This window comes from Malania oleifera, chromosome 10, assembly GCF_029873635.1.
Source record: "Malania oleifera isolate guangnan ecotype guangnan chromosome 10, ASM2987363v1, whole genome shotgun sequence".
Lineage (NCBI taxonomy): Eukaryota > Viridiplantae > Streptophyta > Magnoliopsida > Santalales > Ximeniaceae > Malania > Malania oleifera.
In genome coordinates, this window is record NC_080426.1 from 45,509,644 (window position 1) to 45,533,645 (window position 24,002).

The 24,002-nt window shown below is 36.1% G+C and overlaps 1 protein-coding gene across 4 annotated transcripts; it reads left to right on the forward strand.

Annotated features, from left to right (window-relative positions):
* Positions 1 to 11,811: 11,811 nt before the first annotated feature.
* On the forward strand, positions 11,812 to 23,541 carry LOC131166868 (uncharacterized). 4 transcript variants are annotated; one of them, XR_009139890.1, is made up of 9 exons: positions 11,812 to 11,961; positions 12,066 to 12,198; positions 15,515 to 15,786; positions 15,864 to 16,515; positions 16,689 to 16,888; positions 18,738 to 18,982; positions 19,384 to 21,144; positions 21,411 to 21,587; positions 22,846 to 23,541. XR_009139890.1 is itself a non-coding variant. In XM_058125479.1 (7 exons), the coding sequence occupies exons 2-6, from the start codon at positions 15,515 to 15,517 to the stop codon at positions 21,102 to 21,104; spliced, it is 3,090 nt and encodes a 1,029-aa protein (XP_057981462.1). In that variant the 5' UTR covers positions 11,826 to 11,961; the 3' UTR covers positions 21,105 to 21,144; positions 21,411 to 23,541. The 4 variants fall into 4 exon arrangements, 1 of the variants encoding a protein (XP_057981462.1); XR_009139891.1 differs by having other exon boundaries at positions 11,814 to 11,961; positions 15,897 to 16,515; XR_009139889.1 differs by lacking the exon at positions 12,066 to 12,198 and having other exon boundaries at positions 11,844 to 11,961.
* The last annotated feature ends 461 nt before the right edge of the window (positions 23,542 to 24,002 follow it).

The following is a 24,002-nucleotide window of genomic DNA, read 5'->3' on the forward strand; positions in this document are numbered from 1 at the left end:
CGTGACAGGTACTGTCTCAATATTTTCATTTAAAGCTACTATATTGTTTGATTCAGGAGCAACCCACTCTTTTATTGTCCGGGAATTTGTGAAATTGTGTGGGTTTGAAACTCAGCAGTTGGGAGTTAGTTTATCAGTAGCTACGCCGATAGGGGCGGTAGGAATTTGTGAGAGAGAAATTCAGAATTACCCCGTGATAATTCAAGGGAGGTATCTGTCAACTGATCTGATAATCTTGGAGATGCATGGATTTGAAGTAATTCTAGGAATGGACTGGCTGACTACTCACTATGCCAGCATCAATTGTCATCAGAGGGAAGTGGTGTTTAGACCTCCCGAGGAGCAGGAATATAGATTTATGGGATCATGTGTGCGTGCTCCACCATAGTTGCTATTTGCCATCCAGGCGAGGAGGTTACTTATGAGTGATTGCCAAAGATATGTGGCCTACATAAAGGAGTTTCCAAAAGAAAAATTGAAACAGGCTGACATTTCAGTGGTTAGAGAATTTTCAGAAGTTTTTCCAAAAGAGTTACCTGGTTTACCGCCAGATCAGAAGATAGAATTTGCAATTTGTCTATTTCCAGGGACGACACCAATATCTAGAGCGCCTTACAGGATGACTCTAGCTGAATTGAAGGAGTTAAAGGTTCAGTTGCAGAAACTGTTAGATAAATGATTTATTAGGCCTAATGTGTCGCCTTGGGGAGCACCGGTGTTATTCATAAATAAAAAGGATGAGATCATGAGGATGTGTATTGATTACCGAGAGATAAATAAAGTGACGATAAAGAATAAGTATCCTTTTCCCAAAATCGATGGTTTATTTGACCAGCTCTAAGGGACTCAAGTTTATTCTAAAATTGACCTCCGGTTAGGTTAGTACCAGATAAAAGTTATAGCGGAGGATGTGTCGAAGGCAACTTTTAGGACCAGATATGGGCACTGCGAGTTTCTCGTGTTTTTGTTTGGTTTGACTAATGCCCCGATAATATTTATGGATATGATGAATCGGGTGTTCCATCAGTATTTGGATCAGTTTGTGGTGATTTTTATAGATGATATACTAATCTATTCGAGGAGCTTTGAGGAACACGATCATCATTTGAGACTGGTGTTGCATATATTGAAGGAAAGAAAGTTGTACACAGAATTAGTTAAGCTTATAGAGAAAGTACGAGATGGTCAAGAGGCAGATTTCAGTATTTCCGATGACAGAGTGTTGAGGTTCCGTGCCAGATTGTGTACCTGCCGATCTTGAGATTAAGAAGGTTATTCTGGAAGAAGCGCATAGATCTCTATATACTGTTCATCCGGGTAGTACTAAGTTGTACAGGGATCTTCAGGAATCATTCTGGTGGAGTGGCATGAAGAGGGAGATAGCCGAGTTTGTAAGGCAATGTTTGACGTGCCAGTAGGTAAAGACTGAGCACCAGAGACCGGTAGGACAGTTGCAACCACTTTCTATTCCCGTGTGGAAGTGAGATCATATATCGATGAATTTTGTCACAGGGTTACCGTCGGCACAGCAAAGACAGGACGTCATCTGGGTGCTTATTGATAGACTGACGAAGACTGCCCACTTTCTTCCCATCCGAGTTAACTACTCCATGGACAGATTGACAGAGTTGTATGTTCGAAAGATAATTAGACTTCACGGCGTTCCTGTGTCCATAGTATAAGATCGAGACCCATGGTTCACATCCCGTTTTTGGAGGAGTTTACAAGGAGCCATGGGTTCTCAGTTATCCTTCAGCACGACGTTTCATCCTCAATTAGATTGGCAGACAAAGAGGGTGATACAGATTTTAGAGGACATGTTGCGAGCATGTGTGCTGGACTTCGGAGGTAGGTGGGTACAATATATGCCACTGATTGGGTTTGCTTACAATAACAGCTTTCAGGCCAGCATCGGGACGACACCATATAAGGCATTGTATGGCAAAAGGTGCCGATCCGCGTTATATTGGGATGATATGGGAGAGAGACAGTTATTGGGGCTAGAGCTGATTCAACAGACTTAGGATAAAGTTAGACTCATTAGAGACAGAATCAGTACGCAGAGCCGGCAGAAGAGTTATGTTGATACTCGCCGGCGAGAATTAGAGTTTGACACAAGGGATCATGTATTCCTAAAGGTGACACCATTGAAGGGGATTAAGAGATTTGGGAGGAAGGGTAAGTTGAGCCCTAAGTATATTAGACCATTTTAGATTCTTGAGCGAGTGGGTCCAGTTGCCTACAAGCTGGCTTTACTACCTGCTTTATCTAGAATACATGATGTATTTCACGTTTCGATGTTGAGGAAATACATCCTGAACCTCTCCCATTCAATTAGTTATGAAGTATTGGAGTTTGGTGATACCTTGACTTATGAGGAAGTGCTAGTGCAGATTCTTGACTGGAAGGAATAGAAGTTACGCATAAAGAAGATTCTACTGGTAAAAGTTTTATGGTGCAATCATGTCGTTAAGGAGGCATCCTGAGAATTAGAGGACCAGATGCACCAGAGATACCCATATTTATTCAATAGTTCAGAGTTGAGCCAATCAAAATAAGAGTGAATAATAACGTTGTATTTTGATTTGTATAGTGTAACGTAGGATAGATAGAGTTTTTAGTTTTGGGATGTGGATGACTTTGGGAGAATTTTGGATAGTTGTAATCTCCCAAGACCCTCCTTTGTAACCATGATATTCCTCTACCATAAGTGAGGATAATTAATAAAATTGAGGTGATGTATAACAAATTTCGAGAACAAAATTTTTATAAGGATGAGAGAATGTAATAACCCCAAAAATTGTTATATAAGATTAGTGAAGTGATTTCCAAAATAATAATAATAAAAATAATAAATTAATTAAATTAAATTTTAAAAAAGAAAAAAGAAAAAATAATAATAATTAATTTTTATTTTTATTTTTAATTTTATTAATTATATAAATTATTAGGTAAAGCTTCCTGAAGCAAAGCTTTAGGAAGCATCTGAAGAAATTTTCAGAGAGAGTCTAGCAACCCCCCTCTATAACTCTTCGTCTCTCCTTCGTTTCTCTCTCCTACTCTCTTCAATTTTTTGGTTGATTTTCGTCCGATCGAAAATCATAAAATACTGCTAGACTCCATTCTCTGCCACCGACATTTCTACCAGAGTAGATTTGTCATAGGAGCAGCGTAGACATATCTCTTGGGTTAAGCTTAATTCTCACTTTTACCTCAATTTCTCATAAATCTTTAGCCCAATTGATGATCGGACACCATCACGAAAATCTTAGGGATGATTCTCTACAAGTTTAGTGGAGCAGATTTCTCGTGGAGTTGTCGTAGGCATAACTCCAAAATTAGGCTAAGGGGATTTTTGAGGAGCTAATTATTATTTAATTATTGTAGATTTGAAAATGTTAAAAATTGGGCATTCTAAAGTTGAATTAGGGTTATTGAATTCAAGGTTCGGGTAAGCGCCGCAAGTGTAATTTCGGGATCTTGCGGGCATAGTTCAGGAAACCGAGGTAAGTTGATTATTTTGGAGTTTAACAATTTATTTGGGTTATTGAGAACCTAGGAAATGTTTTATGGAAATTATGTTGGAATTTTGTTGAATGTTCTGGGGAAATGGAAATTGTACGTTTTTGTGCTGGGAATGCCATAGGCTCAGGATTGAACCGTGTGGGCATCTCAGTAAGACAGGTAAGGGGAATAAGTTCTAGCAGATATTTTTATGAAATACTGGTTGAAATATATGTGAAATGAATTATAATATTTTCCCTGAAACTATTATTATGATGATAAGAATAATAGATGAGAAATTGTGTGGCATATGATTTTATAAAAATTATTAAATGTATTGTATAAAATATGATTTGAAATGGGAAATCTGGGAAAATGATATGATGATGAATATCCCTGAGGAAATGAAATGAAATGTGGAAATGTTATACGATTTTCTAGAAAATATTGAAAAGGGATAAATGTATATACGAAAATGATTTTATGGGAACAGTGGAAATAAGAAACACTGATATATGTGTATATTGAGAAATGTAGAATATGGGAAATATGGAAATGATTTTCTATGAAATGGGGAAAAAAATGAAATACTGATATGTGCATACTGGAAATGATGAAATATATGAAATGTGATATATTCTCATATTTGCTTATATATTATTATGAGATGAATTATGAAATTGAAATGCTGAGAATGAAACAGTAGAAAATGAGAAATCTACTGGGTATTGTTTTATGAATATTGAATGGAAATATTGGACATGTGAATTTTGATATATAAATATGGAAGTATTGCAACGTGAAATTCTGCAATATGAATAATAAAATATGGGAATTGATTTGTGAATGATGAAGTGTGAAAATGAAATGTGAATATTGGAAATGAAATGTGAATACTGAAATTGTGAACATTGCAGCGTAACAACTACAATGAATATATGTATTGATATAGGAAACGTTAATATGAGAAAAGTAAAATAGTGGAAATGAAAACCCTGATGGATGGATATGTAAACCTAGCGATGGGTTATGATATCAAGCATGGTATTGATGCTAGCAGTTGAAAAGGGCAACCACACGGACTCGTGGAGCGTGTGGCGTGGCAGTGCGAATGGGCCAGAGTAGAGTTGTTTATTGCCCCCTGGATTTCGGACCAGGGTATGTGGCAGGCCATTTGTTACTACAGACAGGTATATGATATTATTAGATCCAATCGGGTCGGCCAACCGTTGTTAGATCCAGCCTTTGTGTTGACCTTATGAGTCATTCCCAGTCTTGATAATGACAAAAACTCTTTGTATTTGATGACTTTCAAGTTTGTGTGTAGGTTCTTATTGGCAAGTTCTTATTTGATAGCACGTGAAAGCTTGAAGTCTGAAGACCCTGAAGATTTGTTGATGTTATAATTTATATTTTCATTCAATTCGGGTCTGTAATAGTAAATAGGAAAAAGGTCTGTAATATTTAATGCATATCATGCATGTAGGAACTATAAGCTCAAAGACTTTAGAACGACTCTAGGTCCCTACACATCACTTCAAAATCAAATGACCTTAGACAAGGTCAACCGACGCTGAATTTTTTCGGTGTCTTGAAAAAGACCTAGAATGACCCTAGGATCCACATGCATGCTTAAATATATATGCTTATATGGATAAGGTGATTGCATAAGGAAATTGAACTGAAATGCCAAATTTTTTCGATGTCCTCAAAAAGACCTAGAATGACCCTAGGATCCACATGCATGCTTAAATATATATGCTTATATGGATAGGGAAATTGAATAAGGAAATTGAACCGAAATGTCAGATTTTTTCGGTGTCCTCAAAAAGACCTAGAATGACCCTAGGATCCACATGCATGCTTAAATATATATACTTATATGGATAGGGTGATTGCATAAGGAAATTGAACCGAAATGCATTAAAAATGCATGTTCGATCGACCGTACTTGCACAGTATAAATTCGTCGGTCGACCGAACCGATCACCAGGTCAACAGTTTGACCATGGCTCGGTCGACCGAACAAGATGACTTCAATTAAGCTGGTCGATCGAACTTCCCCTGGTCAACACTTTGACCTTTCGGTCGACCGACCAGGAAAGTACGTCAACGCCCTAGTCGATCAAACTTCATAGTTCAAAATCATCTGGTCGATCGAACCGCGCAGAAATGAAAAATCGCCTTTGGGAACCTAGTTTGGTCGACCAAACTTTCAGTTCAAATTTGGCCTGGTCGACCGAACTTTGTCACTTGATCAACCAAACCTCACCTTCGGTCAACTGGTGCTCTTGGGTTGGATATTATTTTTACCGCAATTGAATTTTTTAAATAGGATTAATTATGGTTAAATGTTTTAAAACTTTTCTAATAATACCCCGAAGGTCCCAAACAGTTATATTTTTTACCTTATCTATAAATATGGGTTCATTTGTGAAGATTAAGATGAGATTAGCCAAATCATTAGCAAAAATCATCTCTATCTCAAAATCTCATCTTGCCGAAAATACTCTCAAATATTCATTCCCTTGATACATTTTGATATTGTGAGATTTTATTGATTGTTCTTGTGATTATTAGATACTACTAATACTCCCACTATTCTTGTTTGATTGTGTGATTCATTTTTAGGGAGTTTAGTTAGGTTTATCTCACAGATTTCAATATTATAAATCTTGTGTTGGGATAAACTAACAAGTTTAGGGATCTTTGCATTGTCATTGTAAGGTTCCCTTAGTTTTGATTTTGTTGTGTAAAAACATTTTCTACAAACTATAATATTTTTCAAACTACTTTTGACTTCATTACATTAAAGGAAAATATTTTACAAGTTCAGATTTGAATATCTCATTGTGCATTGTCATTGAGAAAATTATTTTGGAGATATTCTAAATTTCTATTAGTTTGAATCTTTGAAACCCTAAACTAAGATTGAGAGTTTATCATTGCTTAGTTTCAAAGATTAGCTTGTATAAACACTTATGTGTTTGACTTGAGATAATCACTATACTAAGTATTGATTGCACACATAGAGCACCAAACTTATAGTTCATACATCATTGAGGTGCATTAATTATATTGTGCGTATTGTAGTACATACCTACTTAGTTGAGAAGTATATTTTCGTGTACGCAAAAATTTTTATTTCACATTTGTTGTATTTCAAGCACGAGCCTGAAGAGGGAGACTAGCCCTGTTGAATAGTCTCGGACTGGCTTAAACCCGGTTAGGAAAGGTAGGTGCGTCATCCTGGTAAGGCGTGTTGGTTGAGGTCAACCCCTTGAATTGACCTAATTGTAATCGGTGCCGCTCCACCCATTAAGTAAGCATTAGTGGAATCCTCGGGCTTGCGAGTTAGAGGCGGGGACGTAGGCACTAGGCACAGTTGAACCCCGATAACATACTTGGTGTTGATTTTATTTTTCGCAATTTACTTTCTGCACCTGTATGTTTATGTTTATCATTTAAATATTTGATTGGGATTGTGAATACATAAAAAGACCCTAGGTTTGTGAAATACTGTTTTCCGTATTAGTTGAACTTAGGGGATTAATTTTTAAATACCCAATTCAGTCCCCTCTTGGGAATACACCAAGGCTAACACTTCGGGCCGCCTAACCTTGACCATGGGGGGAAGCATGACATGAAGAAAAATCCTCAGGACAGCCATAGGTTACAAACATGGCATGTTATGGATATAGAGGATACCCATAGGCTAGATAGCAAACTAGAAATGACCATGAGTTATAGACACAATATGGAAAGGTTACTGAGGATACTCATGGGTCGAATAAATGAGAAAATAATGATATAATGGAAATAAACTGAGATGAAAGAAAGATGAGAAAAATAAATGAAACTAGGAAATGAGATATAAAGTTTATAACAGTTGTGTTTTGTATTTATATAGCTATTTGCACATATCCGATATCATATCAGATGAATAATTTTTTGACTGAATATATATATTGATGTAATCGCACTCATATTGCCACACACTGTCAATAACTTATTTCGTCTTACTGAGATGTGTCTCACCCAAGTATTAAATATTTCAGGAAACCAAGATCCAGTTGGTGATAGAGCTCCCAGATAGAGTGGAGTAAGGATCCTAATATACAGGGTGAGTGTTTGATCTAGGGATGGATGTTTCCCCTAAAGTTTTGTTATTTTGAGGTGTTTTTTGATGTATGCATTTTTGGATGGATTATACTCTGGTATGTATATTCGCTGTGGCGTATGTATATATTTTCTTCTGCTAATAAGTATTTGAAATATAATGGGATCAGTATACCGATGTCCAATGCGGGTCAGGTGATATATATGGTATCAAGGTGTTGACGTGTCCGATAAGTATGATGTAAAAAAAAAAGTATGAAAAATCGGGACGTCACAGTAATCATCAATGAAACTTACAAAGTACATATGTCCACCCTGTGATGCTACTCTCACCAGCCCCCAAACATCCGAATGAATGTAGTCAAGAATACATTCCGTCTTGTGAGTGGCTGTTTTGAACTGCACCTTGTTAGCCTTAGTGGTTACATAATTATATTTAATGTGTTTTGATGATATTAACCTATTTGTAGTTCCAAGTGTAACATATCTTTGCAGATTAAATTAAGTACAAGTACAAGTGACAACTACATGAAGGTACTAGATCAGAAGCAAAGATTGGACCGAGTAGACATTTGAGTAGGAAAGATCAAGATGGACACTCACTCGAAAGAACTCAAGCACATCCAATAAATTCATAGTGTAATAGGGCGTGTTTGAGGTAGGAATTATTGTAACTCTTACAATATTGTTTCATGCATTATCATTAAGCAAGAGTTGAGCAAATTACATGTGCATACTGGTTCGTAAGAGTACATAGGATATCACCGAGTCATAAATTCAGTACTCATGAGTTTTCAAAGTCAAAACAAGAGTTTTATAAAATAAAATAAAAAAATCCTTTACTCAAATGTATTTTATATGGGACAAATTTTAAATCATATTAGTGTTATAATCTTTTAAAGACTTGGTCCTAGTTGGGTTTAAAATCTCATTTATGCACAACGCAAATTCCTCTCTCAAATTTCTTGAACTCCCTTCTTGTGCATGATTTACATTTTACATATGATGATATAATTGCTTGTATCCTGCAAAGTTTATTATTTTGTAGAGGAAAGCCTAAATACGCAAAAGAGCCTATTCACCCCCCTTTGGACTCGACTCTAGGGCCAACACACCTTATTCTATTTTCCAAGAACATAATACTTGCAGAAATTCAACTTGCATGTTTTAATACCCTTCAAAAGATTCCTTTTATGAAGTTTTTTCATTCCATGCTCACCCATAAGCCCTAACCGCATATGCCACAAAATAGTGTCATCTAATTCAGAATCTACGGTTTCAGCTCCACTTACAACTATAGTGCCTAACAATGCATAGATATTTCCCGCTAACTTCTGCACTTTCATCACCATTAAAACACCTTTACATACCTTCATAACCCCACTTTCGGACTTGTAATTAAATCCGTTACAATCCAAAGTGTTCAATGAAATCAAATTCTTCTATAGATTCGTATGTGCCTTACATCACATAATATGTTCTTAAAACACCATCAAACATTTTTATTTTAACATTTCATTTTCCAATTATTTTGCATACAACATCATTTCTCATTAGAACAGAACCAGAATTAACTGACCTGTAAGTGCTGAACTATTCTTTATTTGATGTAATGTGATAAGAGCACACCAAATCTAGGATCTAAGAATTCCAATCCCGATGAAACAGAAAACATATCACCATCACTACTTTATGAGTTTCCTTCTTCTGCTACATTTGATGATTTTAAAGAGCCCTCTTGATTTCAGTATTCCCCTTTTTCCTTTCTGGACACTCCGTTTTCATGTGCCCCTTTTTCCCGCACCTAAAACACCGAATATCCTTCGTTTTCTTGGACTGTGACCTAGACTTATTACTACTCGATCCATTCTAGAACTTGCTTCTCCTACGTTCCTGGTTACCCTTTACCACAAGCCCTTCACTATGTGAAATTTCATCATTGGTCTTCTTTCTTTGATAAAAACCCAGCAGTGCGCTTGTCAGGGTTTCTTTGCCCCATGTTAGAGTGGTAACCAAATTTTCATACTTGTGAGACGCAGGTAGGGAATTCAATAGCATCAACGCCTTGTATTCCTCCTTGAACTTCATATCAACCCGCATAAAATCACTTACAATTTGATTGAATGCATTGATGTGTTGGTTCAAATATGAACCTTCTGCCATCTTAAGCCAATAAAACTTCTACTTAAGATATAATTTGTTCGTTAGAGACTTAGACATATACCAGTTTTCAAGTTTTTTTCCAATTAGCCGCAAGAGATTCCTCATCCATGAAGTGATACAACACTTCATCAGTCAAACAAAGTCAAATAGTCGACACAACCTTTGATTCCAATTCATTCTAACTTGTTTCATCCATGCTTTCCGGTTGTACTCCGTATAAAGCTTTCACCATACCTTGTTGTACTAACAGATCTTTAACCCTTCTCTGCCATATTATAATGAAAGCAATAACAATGACACAAAGAATTACGTGGTTCGGTAATGCCTACATTCACGGGAGTAATTGATAATGTAATTTTCACTATCTTGTGTCCAAAGACTCTTTGTTACATTGTACACATGTTCCTATAAGTTTCTCGGAGTCTTTTCCTCCAAAACCCAACCTGTCCAACGTCCCAATTCAAAATTTGAAAACAAACCCTGAGTAACTAAGCCAAACCATCGATAATTTGCAGACATACTGTCGACGGTTTAATATCGAGAGCAAACAGTCGATGTAACAGGTTTATAATCGTCGACTGTTTCTCTGAATTTGGACCAAACCCTGAGTAATAGGTTCTTAAAATTCTTGAAATCTCAGGAGATGTCCTTGGAAAATTTTGAAATCTCAAGGAAAGTGGTTTTTTTGCTAAACCTCCAGGGAAGTCGAAGTCTTTTGCATTTTTTCAAAAAAAACTAACCCATCTATTTTCTTTACACCAATGAGCAATTTTAGATATTAAATATAATGAAAATTTAACAGCATTACCAAGTAGGCTCATTTTAAGCTCAATTAATAATTTAAACTCATTTAATAAATGAATTGAACATGAACAAAGATTAGCACAATTTATTTTATTAATGAGCTCAACTTGAATTCAATTTTAAAGCTCGTTTATTAAAAGAGTCAAGTCAAAAAGATTTTTCTTAATATATAACAATTATTTGGAATAATTATTATTTGTCTTAAATTTAAGGGAAAAGTTCAACAACTTCCTCTTGAATTATTTAAATATATACACCTCTTGATTTTTTTTTTTAAAACGATCAAAAAGATCTTTGAGATTTACTAAAGAGAACTTTACATTAGACACATTAGTCAACCGTTAAGTTCATATGATAAATTTTACCTTAAATAAAATGATGTTTTCATTTTTTTTTTTCATTCAATTGTGATAAAAATCAAAATTAGCAAAATGACGCTAATTTAGAACATAACACATGTTTATAGTGTTGTAATTATCTGTGTATTTTTTTGATTTATTAGTAATTATTAATTTTGATGTATTTTAAAGATTTTAAAATTATAACAAAATTATCTTGTCAAATGTCATGTCTATGTTAACTAATCGACCTATAAGAATCACCAATCAACTATAGAACTGGACAATTGATTTGTTTATTAATTCAAATTTTAATGTATCCTATCAACTAATTTTTTAATTTAATTTATCAATTTGACAAATTTATTTAATTATTTAACAAAATAATTCATAATTGAATAAAAAAAATAAAAATATTATTTTATATTATATTGGAAGAGTCGAATACAATATAATACAAAATTATATTAAAATTTACCTAAATAAATTTAAGTATAAAATTTGAAATCTATAATTACACAACATAATTTTTAATACTATAAAAGAGATTCATCCTTTGGTGTCATTTTTCAAAAAAATGACAAATTTATCTTTATAACTATCGATGCTTATTCCAAAATACTCCTAATTATTTACATCTATACCAAAATATTCTTATAGTTTTATTCAATTTATCCTTATAATTACTAATGATTATTCCAAAATACTTCTTTAATTATTTACAACTATTTCAAAATGTCATTATAGTTTTATCAAATTTACCCTTATAATGACTCTTAATTATTCTAAAATATTCCTATAACTAATTATAATTATTTTAAAATGTTTGTATCCTATTTAATTTTTTAATAATTTTTTAAAACGTTAAAAAAAAAAAAAAATAGTGAATCGTGGAACACAGAGTGTATGCCCATCGCTAAGAAGTCATAAGACTGGTTGGCCGCCATTCGCCATAGTCGTTGCTCCACTCTCTCGTCTCTTAATTTGTTCTTTCCTCGCTCTCCCTTCTCTCTGCTCGTCCCCGCTGCAGCAGGTTCACTCCTTAATCTCTTTCAGCCTTTTAATTGAAGCCGAAAAAGATAAGTGAAATACAATTTGAGCTGAAAATCAAGGGGTTTCTTGTTGTGTATCACTCAGATTTTACAGGAGCTTTGCTACTGTCACAGTGTCGCGAGCTTCGTTTACCGGTTGCTCCGCGACGAACCCTAGCTGGCTAGCTACAATATACAGTGACAATTCTGCCTCCGGCACTGGCTATACTTTTGACGAGGTCTGTGTCTCCCTTTCTCTCCCTTCTAGGGCTTCGAGTTGGGATATGCGGGGGAAAAGAGGCCAGTGTGCTCCAGGCTAATAAACAAAGAAAAAAGAAAACCATGTGTATCTTGATGCTCTTAGGTTATGGGGAACCGGTGATTCGAATATGAGATTGTATGCCTTAAGTGTGTGCTGCTGTGTAGAAAAATGATTCAGAAGATTGATTTCTTCGGTTATTTTTAAAATTCGATGTGTTATATTTATTTCATTTTAGTCTTTCACGTTATGGTACTTTGAATATCGAAAATAGAATTGCTTTTGTTCTTAGTTATACTATTATTTTAATCTTTTTTTTTTGTTCTGCTTACGGTCTTAACCAAAATGATTATATTGGATTACACATATGTGGCAGCTTTGTGCACCAGGCTGCTCTTATTTATTGGCTTTGAAGGCTGCACCCCCGAGGTGTGGGTGGTGTTGGAAAAATAAAGTTGAAAACAGGATGTAAAAAAATAAATTTGAGAAAACTTATTGGTTGAGGCATCTTAGGGAAGAACTATTTATTTATATATTCACTTGTTTTTTCTTTTCTGATTTTCATGGATGGTGCACTATATACTACTGCAGTTTTTTCCTAACACATTTAAAATTGAGATGTCCAGCGAAACATTTTTTAAAAGTTGGCAACCGATAATTTGTTTTGAGAAGATTTTGTAATTTGCAAATTAATTAGTTGTTTATTATTATTATTATTTGGTTTATTGTATGCTTTAATTTGGTCGTGTTGATTGAATTGGGTGTATTGTTCTTTTTTATTTTTCATAGCCGCACAAACACATGCTTACCCATGTAGATATGCTTGATTGAGTATTGATTTTTTTCATTATGTGTTCATATAGGAGTTGTAGATTATCTGGCTTTCTAATTTCTTGAATTTCTTTGCTAGATTAGATTCTCGAATGTTATTTGGAGGAATTTGACATGCCTTAGCAATTTTACAGTATCAATAATGTTGAATTACATTTTAGATGTGTACAATCATTTTCCTTTTAATCCTCCATTTTGCTTTATCATAGAAAAAGAAGAGAATTGAAACCTTCAATATTTGATTTTATTGTTGGCAATCTAAAAAGAAAAAGGAAAAAACACTGATGCTTTGGTCTTGACTCTTGAGACTAATATAGTGGATTTCCCACTGTATTAGAGGGTTACAACAATGGGAACTGGATCTCTAATTCGGATGAGACAAAATTGACTAGTGGTTATATTTTTACTCTAGGAGGGCTTGTTGTGCCTCAGAAATCATCTAGACAACCTGTTATAGCTTGATCCACCTTGGAGTTTTGAGTTTATTATCTTAAAGATGGCAGAAGTTGAAATTAAGTGGCTTAGAATTTCTTAGTAGATAACGCTTTATGGATGAGACCAGTTCCATCGGTGTCTATGTGCTTTGGTTGCTAGGCTCCAATTGCTCATGCTAAGAATGAAGTATATAATGGGAAAAACAAACATATACAACTAAGACATGATGTAGTAAAGCAACTGCTAAGTTAGGGGGTAATATCCATAAATTTTGTGAGGTTAGAGATAAATTTAGAAGATCCTTTGACTAAACCACTTGGTAGAAAGCTAGTGTTTGACTCATCGATGGGAATGAGGCTTATATGCCTATAATCGAAGATCAAAGGTGATGGTAACCCAACCTGTGTGATTGTCCTACGAAGTAGGCTCACATGGATAATAACAAGTCATTGGTTGATCTAGTATACACCATCATTGAATCTACATATGCCAATTCCTATGGTGAGGATGGTGTAAGACTACAATATGTGAGGTTGAGTTGTTGCTCTTAATGAATTCCATAGTCCTTGTGTGTGGTGTGCTTAATTGCAAGATTGTTAGAGCACTCATGAAATCTAGGTGAAGCGCATGGCCTATTTGTGCCAGTCTACATTGAATAGTTAAAATTAAGATTGTAATGTGGATTGTAAGTTTGTTTGACTTACAATAGGAATTATGGTTCATAAAGACTCAGTGTCTCACGATACTTTTGTAGGGTCACAACTTATCTTCCTAAGTTTGGTTTGTAGCCCAAAAGGCACCAGATATGATACATTACATTGTAGTTGGTTAACTTAGATATTATTTAGTCTTTTGAAATAGAAGAAGATTGTTTGTATTTTGTGTAAAAGATATTTTAAAAGTCTTTATTTCTTCTCTCTGATTAATGGTTATTTGAAGAATTCAATTTTTTTTAACCGTTATAAAAACGGTTATGACTGATCGTGACCGTTGTTACTAAATGTTTTATGACCATTGTTGTTGACCGTTTTGTGACCATTTTATGATATATATATATATATATATCTTGAGGCTAGATATGTTTTGAGAATGTGATTGTTACTATTTTCTTCTTCTTTCTTGCAAATTCGTTCCACTTTGAAAGTTCTTTTGTTATTAAATCAATCGTGGTTTCTTTTCTTATGATCAATTTTATTTATCTGGGTTAACCAAACCGTGCTGTTCAAGTCCCCTAATTGGTGAGTGCTCCGTATTTTATTTACGAGTCTTTTGCACCATATTGAAGGGGCACAATTTTCCCTAGGGGCAATGCTGCGCGCATCTCAACTGATGAGTTTACTCAATTTTATTTTTTGCGTCTTATTTTCATTTTCATTTTTCCAACAAATCGAAACTCACATAAAAAGGGTGCTACTTCTCCCTTCCTTGGCCTAGGGTTGAAAAATACGCAAGTGTCATGGTTGAACTGCAGAATCGATGGAGTGAAACTGGAATAGAATAAAAACTTAAATGAAGAATATGAAGAAATCAAGTGATAAATTCAATTTTATTATGCGTAATTCCATTCCATTCCTATGTATCAAACATTTAGTATGACTATTAGTGTATACATATTTTTCTTATTTTGTGTTAATATGGTTGGTCCATCTTCTTAAAAGAAAAGGGTGTCCTTGGGAAATAAGGCTCCCTCCTGCTTTGTGAGGGTAGGGGCGGGTTGTCACGATTGATTCTTCTTCTTCTTCTTTTTCTTCTTCTTCTTCTTCTTCTTCTTCTTCTCTCTCTCTCTCTCTGTGTTTATTTTTTGGATTGGTGATCCCAACTATTAAGGGCGTGATAGTATGATCTTATCTGCTGTGTCCACTTCCCCTCTGTTGATACTCATTGTAGTTTTCCTTCAAATTTGAGAGTTTAAAACTAGCATTTAGTTTAAAACTTTAAATAATCCATCTTTTGGCTAATTAGGATGCTTATTGAAACAATATATTTTAAAATTACATCCTTATGTATTAATATGATTATTTTTGTAGCAGATGGCCAGATGGGACGAGATCCTGTCCCTTCCTGTGCAGAATCCTCCTACCTTGGAGTTCTCTGCAGGTGATCTTCTGTGGTCTAAGGTTGAAGGTTGGCGTGACAATATAGATAGAGTTGCTTTAATACCATTTGCTAGAGTGGATGATTTTGTACGGGGTGAATCTTCAAATAAAGACTGCCCAACAAGATTTCACGTAGAAGCCAGAAGGCGGCGGCCTCCAGAGATGGCATACAAGCCAAAAGTTGATGGCATTCTTGAATATATATTGTAAGTCTACATTTGTTCCTTCTGCACTTCCTTCATTCTGGTCTCACATTCTGTATCTGATGATGTTGAAATTGTAGATATTGGTGTTCCTTTGGTCCTGATGATCACAGGAAGGGTGGCATTGTACGACCCAGTAGGAGTACTTATGTCCCAAAGAAGAAGTCTGCTGGTCGGCCAAATACAAAGAGAGGTTGCACCTGCCACTTTATTGTGAAACGCTTGATTGCTGAGCCAACAGTAGCGCTGATCATATATAATCAAGACAAGCATGTGGACAAGAAAGGACTACCATGTCATGGCCCCCAGGACAAGAAGGCTGCTGGTACTCGTGCTATGTTTGCCCCATATATTTCAGAGGATCTCCGCCTCCGCGTCTTGTCTCTTCTGTATGTTGGGGTCTCAGTGGAAACCATAATGCAGCGGCACAAGGAGTCAGTGGATAGACAAGGGGGACCATGTAACCGTGATGACCTTTTAACTCATAGGTATGTCCGGAGACAGGAGAGGAGCATCCGCCGTTCTACTTATAAACTGGATGCAGATGATGCAGTTAGTATTAGTTTGTGGGTTGAAAACCACCAGAGTCATGTCTTCTTTTTTGAAGATTTTTCCAATTCTGACCCATTCGTTTTGGGTATTCAAACGGAATGGCAATTGCAACAAATGATTCGGTTCGGAAATCGCAGTCTTTTAGCTTCAGATTCAAGGTTTGGCACAAACAAATTGAAGGTTTGTTTGTTTATTTATTTGTTTGTTTGTCTTTAAATAATTATAATAATCTACTCCCTTTTCCATAAAAAGTCTTACCTTTTTGTTACTTTTTCAATGCCAGTTTTCTGAGTTATGCAGATACATTAGATGATTGGAAACTAACTGAGTGTTTTTTTTTTCTTGCAATTTAGTATCCTGTTCACAGCCTCCTTGTGTTCAACTCAGACAATAAGGCTATCCCAGTTGCTTGGATAATATCACCGAGATTTGCAAGTGGGGATGTGTATAAGTGGATGATGGCACTTTATAAGAGAGTGCACACAAAAGATCCTACGTGGAAGTTGGCTGGGTTCATAGTGGATGATCCTTCAGTTGATATCCTTGCCATCAGGTCGGATTCTAGTCTTTAATGTAATCTAAATATAAATACTACCAAGACGCCCTCTTGGTTTAAAAGGATATTCCCTGGCTCATTGTCTACTAGGGTGGTAATGGAGACATGACTTCTTAATTATTTGATTAATCTATCTATTATTAATTGTATTTTTTTTAAAAAAAAAATGAATTTTCTGTACTATTTTTTTTTTTTTTTCGGTTTATAGCATATTTTTGGTGTTTGGAACATTGGATTAGCATTTTTAACTTCAAAAAGTTTGTCAGGGTTTGTTGTCTGCAAGCATAATATAATTGAAACCCAACCCAAGTAAACCAGTGACAAATATTGGCTGGATTTGCTAGACTCATGCATGAGTAACACAAAACATATCGACTCCCATGGTACTTGCAATGATCTTCCTAGCCCGCTCTGCACTGGGCATCATAAGATTTTCTAGTAGATCCACCACTTCTTGTACCCTTATTGTCTGAACCTGCTTTAATTATGTCATTCTAACCTGCAGAAGAATTCACTGCTTTGCATTGCTCATGTAAAAATTGGCATAAAAATGGCATAGGATCAAGTTGAAGGGCAGGCAGTTGATTTGGGGTCAAGAGGTCGTCTTGGACAGTTTGGATCTATGAGCGTGCAGGCCACTTTTTTCTAGTGGATCAGTAGTTCTTTGTAGACTGAGGGGCTAATTAATCTATTTATTTTTATTTTAATGAAAATACTTGCATGAATTGGAGTGGTATATTTTTCTCTGGGCCCATTTTGCTGTGGGATAGAACCATGGTTTTAAATAAAGGCTGTGACTGTTACGTAACGGTTTTTTGGGTTACCGATACTGTTACACACCACGAAATCGGTGAGAAGAAAAATCACAGCCATAGCGACCTTTACGGACTGCAGCCGTTACGTAAAGGCCACTACGGCCGTTACGTTACCGCTATAGGACTGTTACACAAAAAAATTTAATTTACTTTTTACTTTTTCTTCTCACTTTTTCCCTCTCTTTCATAAATCATTCTCAATATACCATGTGGCAAGAGGAGGAAAAGATTATAATGAGGATGACAATGATACAAAATTTATTATTTCTTTAAATACTCACAATAGATGCATTAATTAACAATTTGAAAATACTAGGAAAATATTTTATTTTTATAATATTAGTAATGTGATATTTATGTTCTATATTTTTCAACTTCAACCATCTTTCTTTTCTAACTATTTTATATTTGTATTATTTGTATGTCTTATGTGTCTAATAGATTAATAAAGTGTATAATGTATTTTGTTCTATTAATTAATTTAGCACACATAAGAGTTTATCATAGATAAGAACAATAAAAAGTATAAATACACACGCACGTAATTTTTCTATCAATGGTTGTTTAAAACAAACATAAACTTGTTGCCCTTACCAAATAATTTAGTTACTCGAAGTAACTAAAACTCTTTCTAAAAAGGGCTAAAAGCTTAAAACATGCAAGTACGCTATTATGCACAAGGTTGTGCGTGCTTCAAAAAAATTCACGGCTGTTACACCCGCTTCCCATTATGTAACATCCGCTACTCCCGCTTCCCGTTACAGTTACGTTACGCTACCCGCAACCGCGATTTAAAACCATGGATAGAACAGTCTTTTTGGCCTTGTTTTTCGGGCCAATTCTTTACGGTTTTTAGCAATTTGCCACTTCCTGATCTTGTTAGGGAGTGGAAGGCAGTGCTTGTGTAATTATTTGTGGTTGTATTTCATTTTCTTCTTGGGATGATTTCTTGTTCTTCCTTCATTGTCCATTTTGGTTCATTGTATAATTCTTCTCTCTTATCAAAAGAATCTTTCTCTGCATTTACCCAGGGATGTTTTTCAATGCTCTGTGTTGATATGCTTTTGGCGGGTCCGCCATGCCTGGCATAAAAATTTGGTTAAGAAATGCTCTGAAACTCAGATGCGTGTTGAGATTTCGAAACGGCTTGGACAGGCAGTACATGCCATCTGCAGGGGACATGAAACAGTCGATCTGTTTGAGGATTTCATGGAAGACTTTATTGATGGCTCAGACTTCATGGATTACTTTAAGGCAATTTGGTATCCTAGAATAGGTTAGATATTGGCTTATTTAATTGCAGAATACACACATACACAGACACACACACACACACACACATTTAATTGTGCAATGTTTGTGTCTTTTATCCCAACTTATCAACATTTAATATCAAACCAATGATTGACACCATTAAATTGGTTAGCCAATTCCTGAACAGCATGATATCCAATATATCAATTAGGATGACTATGTCATGTCATCTGTTTGTAGCCCCTAACCACTTTATAATGGTGCAATGGTTTTGGTGAGATTAATTAGATGATCAGTTTAATTGTATGAGATGAAAGACAAAAATCTTGCTTAAGTGATTTGGGCCTTTTGATTTTTTATGGAGTATCTTTCCCTTTTTCTTAGGAAAATAAAAATAAAATTGAAATCTTGATTATGACTCAGGAATGTGGACCACTGCACTGAAAACACTTCCTCTTGCCAGCCAGGAGACGTGTGCAGCAATGGAATTTTACCATAATCAACTGAAGCTCAGGTTGCTAAATGAAAAGGACCCTAATGTTTATCAACGTGCTGATTGGTTGGTGGATAAGTTGGGTACAAAAGTGCATTCCTTCTTCTGGCTTGATGAGTATTCGGACAAAGATGGTTTTGCAAGATACTGGAAAGATGAGTGGGTTAGTGGTTTAACATCTTGGCGCAAAGCATTGAAAATCCCAGACTCAGATGTTGTCTTTGAAGGCGGGTGTGCAAAAGTTATAAATAAGGGTGATCAAGATAGAGCTCATGTTGTAAGGAACCCTGGTTCGGAGTTCTCTATTTGTGATTGTAGTTGGGCACAAATGGGCAACCTATGTGAGCATGTTTTCAAAGTTATTATAATCTGTCGCTTGAAGGGGTCTGCTTTGCCATCTACCAGCCTACTGCAGTACAACAAGGCTTTAAATAATATGCTTAGCTGCCCACCCCATGATTCTTTGATACGTGATCATGCTGTTTCTTTGGCTGTTTCTGTACAAATGCTGCTAAATGCATTAGTTGGTCCAGATAGCAGCCAGACTATTGTGGATCTTGGTCAGCAACAAGTTGGTCTAAATTCTGCTAATCAAGATAGAAGTTTGGTGAATGAGAACTGCCATACAATTGAGAAAATGTCATCTGATAATAATAATGGCCAAAGGGTTGGATGCAACCGTCCAGGTGATCTTGGAGGTGATTTGCGTAGTGAGTTGATTGGTGGGGCAGTTAGTAGCAATGGCATTTGTGGTGAGAGTGCCAAGGAAGAAATTCCTCGTGCAGAGATGGATATTGATCCATCATCCCTCTGCACCTCTACCCCTGGATTATTTTCAGTTAATGGGGTTTTGTCTAGTGATGGATTCTTTGAGAATGAAGAGAGGGTTTGCATTAATGCAGGCCTAGATGCAAGTGAGAATCTTCTTTCCAAAGACAGTGCCTTGCCGAATCAGAATGGGTTTGAAGATAGCTTGGATAAATGTCAGGAGAGTGTGATGGATGTTGAGCTGCCGTCCATTGATATCCCTGTGTCAGGAATGGAGTTTCTGGAGCAGCGCACAGTGTGCCCTCATCAGAACACTATTTGCAGCAATGATGCTGCAGAGACAGCATTACAATCTAAAACATTAGATGCCGATCCCCCATCCAACAAGGCATCCCTTTCTGTATCCATGCCCACTGAATTACATACAGATGATGCAGTTGAAGCTTCAGGCATCATGGAAGGGAATGAAACAATAGAAATGAAAGAGAATGCAAGCCCAAGTAGGATTCTGTCTTCTGCTGATAAGACTTTCCCATTAGAAGGGGTCCAAGGAAGCAGGACACATGATTCTAATCTTGGTCATGACACTCAGGATGCTGTCGATGAGCTGGGCACGCAGCCAATCTTACTGGAAACTTGCCCACCCAAGTCGAGTTTCAAGGAGCTACAGACAGAGACTCCTGTTGAGCCTGGAGGTTGTGAAACCAGTTCTTCTGAGAAGCAGTCTGTGGCTAAATCTTTTGGAAGTAGATGTGAGGATAAAAATGGTGATTGTCATGAGAAGGAGATTGGGCAGTTAGAAGGTGACAATTGTGCTACAGTTGCTAAGGAAACTGTTTCAGGGGAATCTGCCCATGCCTCTCCCGAAAGGACAGTCTCATAGAGTGTGAATTCTTGCAAGCACTGCAGTTAGTTGGGGCCAGGTCTGCTCTTCTCTCATGTACATACTTTTTAGATGGAGAAAAAATCACATCCTCCGGGAGGCCCAAGCTGGTTCTCCCCTTCCAACTTGCTAACCAATAGAATTGTTCCATTTGGATGATGTGGGTCCCATTTGGAAACAAAAAGGCCAGATAATGTACATTATTTTGGCCCACTCAAACCGCAGCTGCTGTTTTCACTTTTTGTTTTCAAATGCCTGCCCAGTATTTTGAATCTCAAATTTGATCACTTTATTTTTCAATTGCAGGAGAAATCAATTCCTCTTGGCTTCACTTCTCAAGTTGCAGTGTCACTGCTGCAACTCCTGGGATCTCAAGGCGCTTCTTTGCACAATGCCACTGCTTATGGCGCTTCTCCATACGGCATCACAGCTTATGACACCTGCTTCTCTGGCAAGCTGCTGCCGGCTGCTTCTCCGGAAAAGGTCTCTCTCTCTCTCTCTCTCTCTCTCTGCTTTGTGGCGGTGCTCAACTCTCATCCCTAATGTGTCATGTGTACAAAGTGTTTGCTAAAATGGCCAATGAGGGACTTCATTCTAGAAATGCATTTTTCGTTTTAAATGGTAAAAAGGAAAATAAAAGCAGAATGATCATATATCCACCAAATGCCCTCAAAACTCATTAAAATTTTTATTCAAATGACTTATTTGTGAATGGACTTTGGGTTGTTTGTTGATTTCTGGTTTATTTTGTAGATTATGGAACATATTATGTGGTTTAAAGTGGCAGTTTTTGTATGGTTATTTGCATTTTCTGGCAGCAGAGGTAACTGATGGTGTTCTTATATTTGAATGCTTCTGATTTTCAGCTGTGTCTCGGCAACTGCTTTTATGCTATTTCTTTGAATCGAAGGCAACTAAAAAATTTCTAATGTTTGGGTTTCATTTAAATACAAAACAGCCCCACTGAACTGATTTCTCTATGGTTAACTGCTGAACTGATTTCTCTCCCAAAATAGTGGTTAATTGAATGACTTTTCTTTTAACAGGTTATGCTTTTAGGATGATTAGAGATTTAAGTAATAGTGTTAGGGGAAACTTATTTGTTGCATTGGATTTGAAGCAAGTTCCCTAGTCTTTTGATAGCATTTAAAGCAGTCTATTTGGTTTGTTCATCACCTGCTTAATGGAAGAAGTCATATTAGGATGTCAGTTGATTACTAATTTCATATTTGTCTTGGTGATGATATGGTGATGTCAGTATGCCTCTTCTGTTTCCAATTTCTATATAAAACACCACAAACTGTATCAATTTTCATGGGAATTTTTTTCCCAATTTTTTATTTTTTTGGTTGGGCAAATTTTCATGGAACTGTTAACATCCCTTTCATTCTCTAATATAGTTTGAAATAATTTACTTGGACCATTACCTTGAAGAGGCACCCTTGCCCAGCCACTAATGTGTCTCACTGCAAATATCATTTTATTATACTTGCCAGGTTTCTAGTGAATTTGAGGAATTTGAATTGATCACTAAAGTCTCTCACTGCAAATGTCATTTTATTATATTTGTAGCTGTTACATATAGACTCTAGTGCTGTTCAGGCTTTGAAGGACCTGCATCAGGGTTACAAATCACGCGACATTCGGGTGTGAAGTCCCCTCTGATGCAGTCCAAAATTCAAATTTATTTTGAGTTGTTCAAATTGTTATCTGGTTGTTCTGTGTTTTTTTTTAAATGTAGATTGTCATTTCCGATCCAAACCGAGAAGTTTTGCTCACCCTATCAAGATCTGGTGCAGTAGATCTTACAGTTAAGGAGTGGTACTTTGTGAGTGTCCATGATGCAGTTCAAGTCTGCTTGCAGCATGTCCAAAGCTGAAATGAAATGTCTAGGACATCCCATAACTTTCTATTCCAAAGACTGCTGAAACAGAGAGCAGAGAACTTGTCTGTCCAAGGTTGAACTGGATTTGGGCAACTGGGCAAGAGAATACCCCCAATCTCCAGGGATGGTGACCCACAACTGGAGCCATTGTTGTTTCGGAAGTCCAAAAATCTGTTGGCATCTTTAGCACATACACATTGATGCCATTTTTTAGCTAGGCAGTGGCAATAATTATTTTTGACTCCCATTTTTGATGAGGATCTGGTTTTGATTCTTTTCTTGTTCGTTCCTCTTTGTAAAATGTAGCATAATTCAACAATGTAGTGTATCTATTTTCATTGTATTCTAATAGCAGCTTGTTCATGCCTTAACAAATGCACTCACCTTACATGTAATTATCTGAGAGTGGCATGATTTAATTTTTCCCCCATTGTAAAACTCTGCTCATTGTTCACCTTTGTTTTTGTTTTGCTATTTGTTGAGTTTGTACTCCGGGTCTAATGAATGTACATACCAGATTTTTCATACGGAATGAATGCCTTCAGCTTCTAATGACTGACTCACAACACAAGAACCTGTAGCAGCAAAAAAAAAAAAAGGGGGGGGGGGAGGGGGGGAGAGGGATCCTGCTTAGTAGTTTACCTTAGCATGTTTTGATATAATTGTATTGAGGGTTGAAATAATATATGTGAAAATGAGGTAAACCATTTGTGCTAAGAATGAAATATGTTCCCGAGGGGCATATAAGTGATTAGAGTTTATGATTTTTGGAGGTTCTGAGTTCAACACATTTTATTAGAGGTAGGAAAGAAAGAAAAGTGTCATCTGTCACGTAGTCCACACTAGTATAGATTTAAACAGTAAACAAATGCATTCAGTTTGTGATAAAGTATGGATTTATAAACAAAAACCATCACAAGTATTTAGTTCATGATCCTGCAAAAAAACAATAATAAGTTTTAATCAAAAGTACAACCTCCAACTATGACCATCGAAATTACTAAAAAAAATAA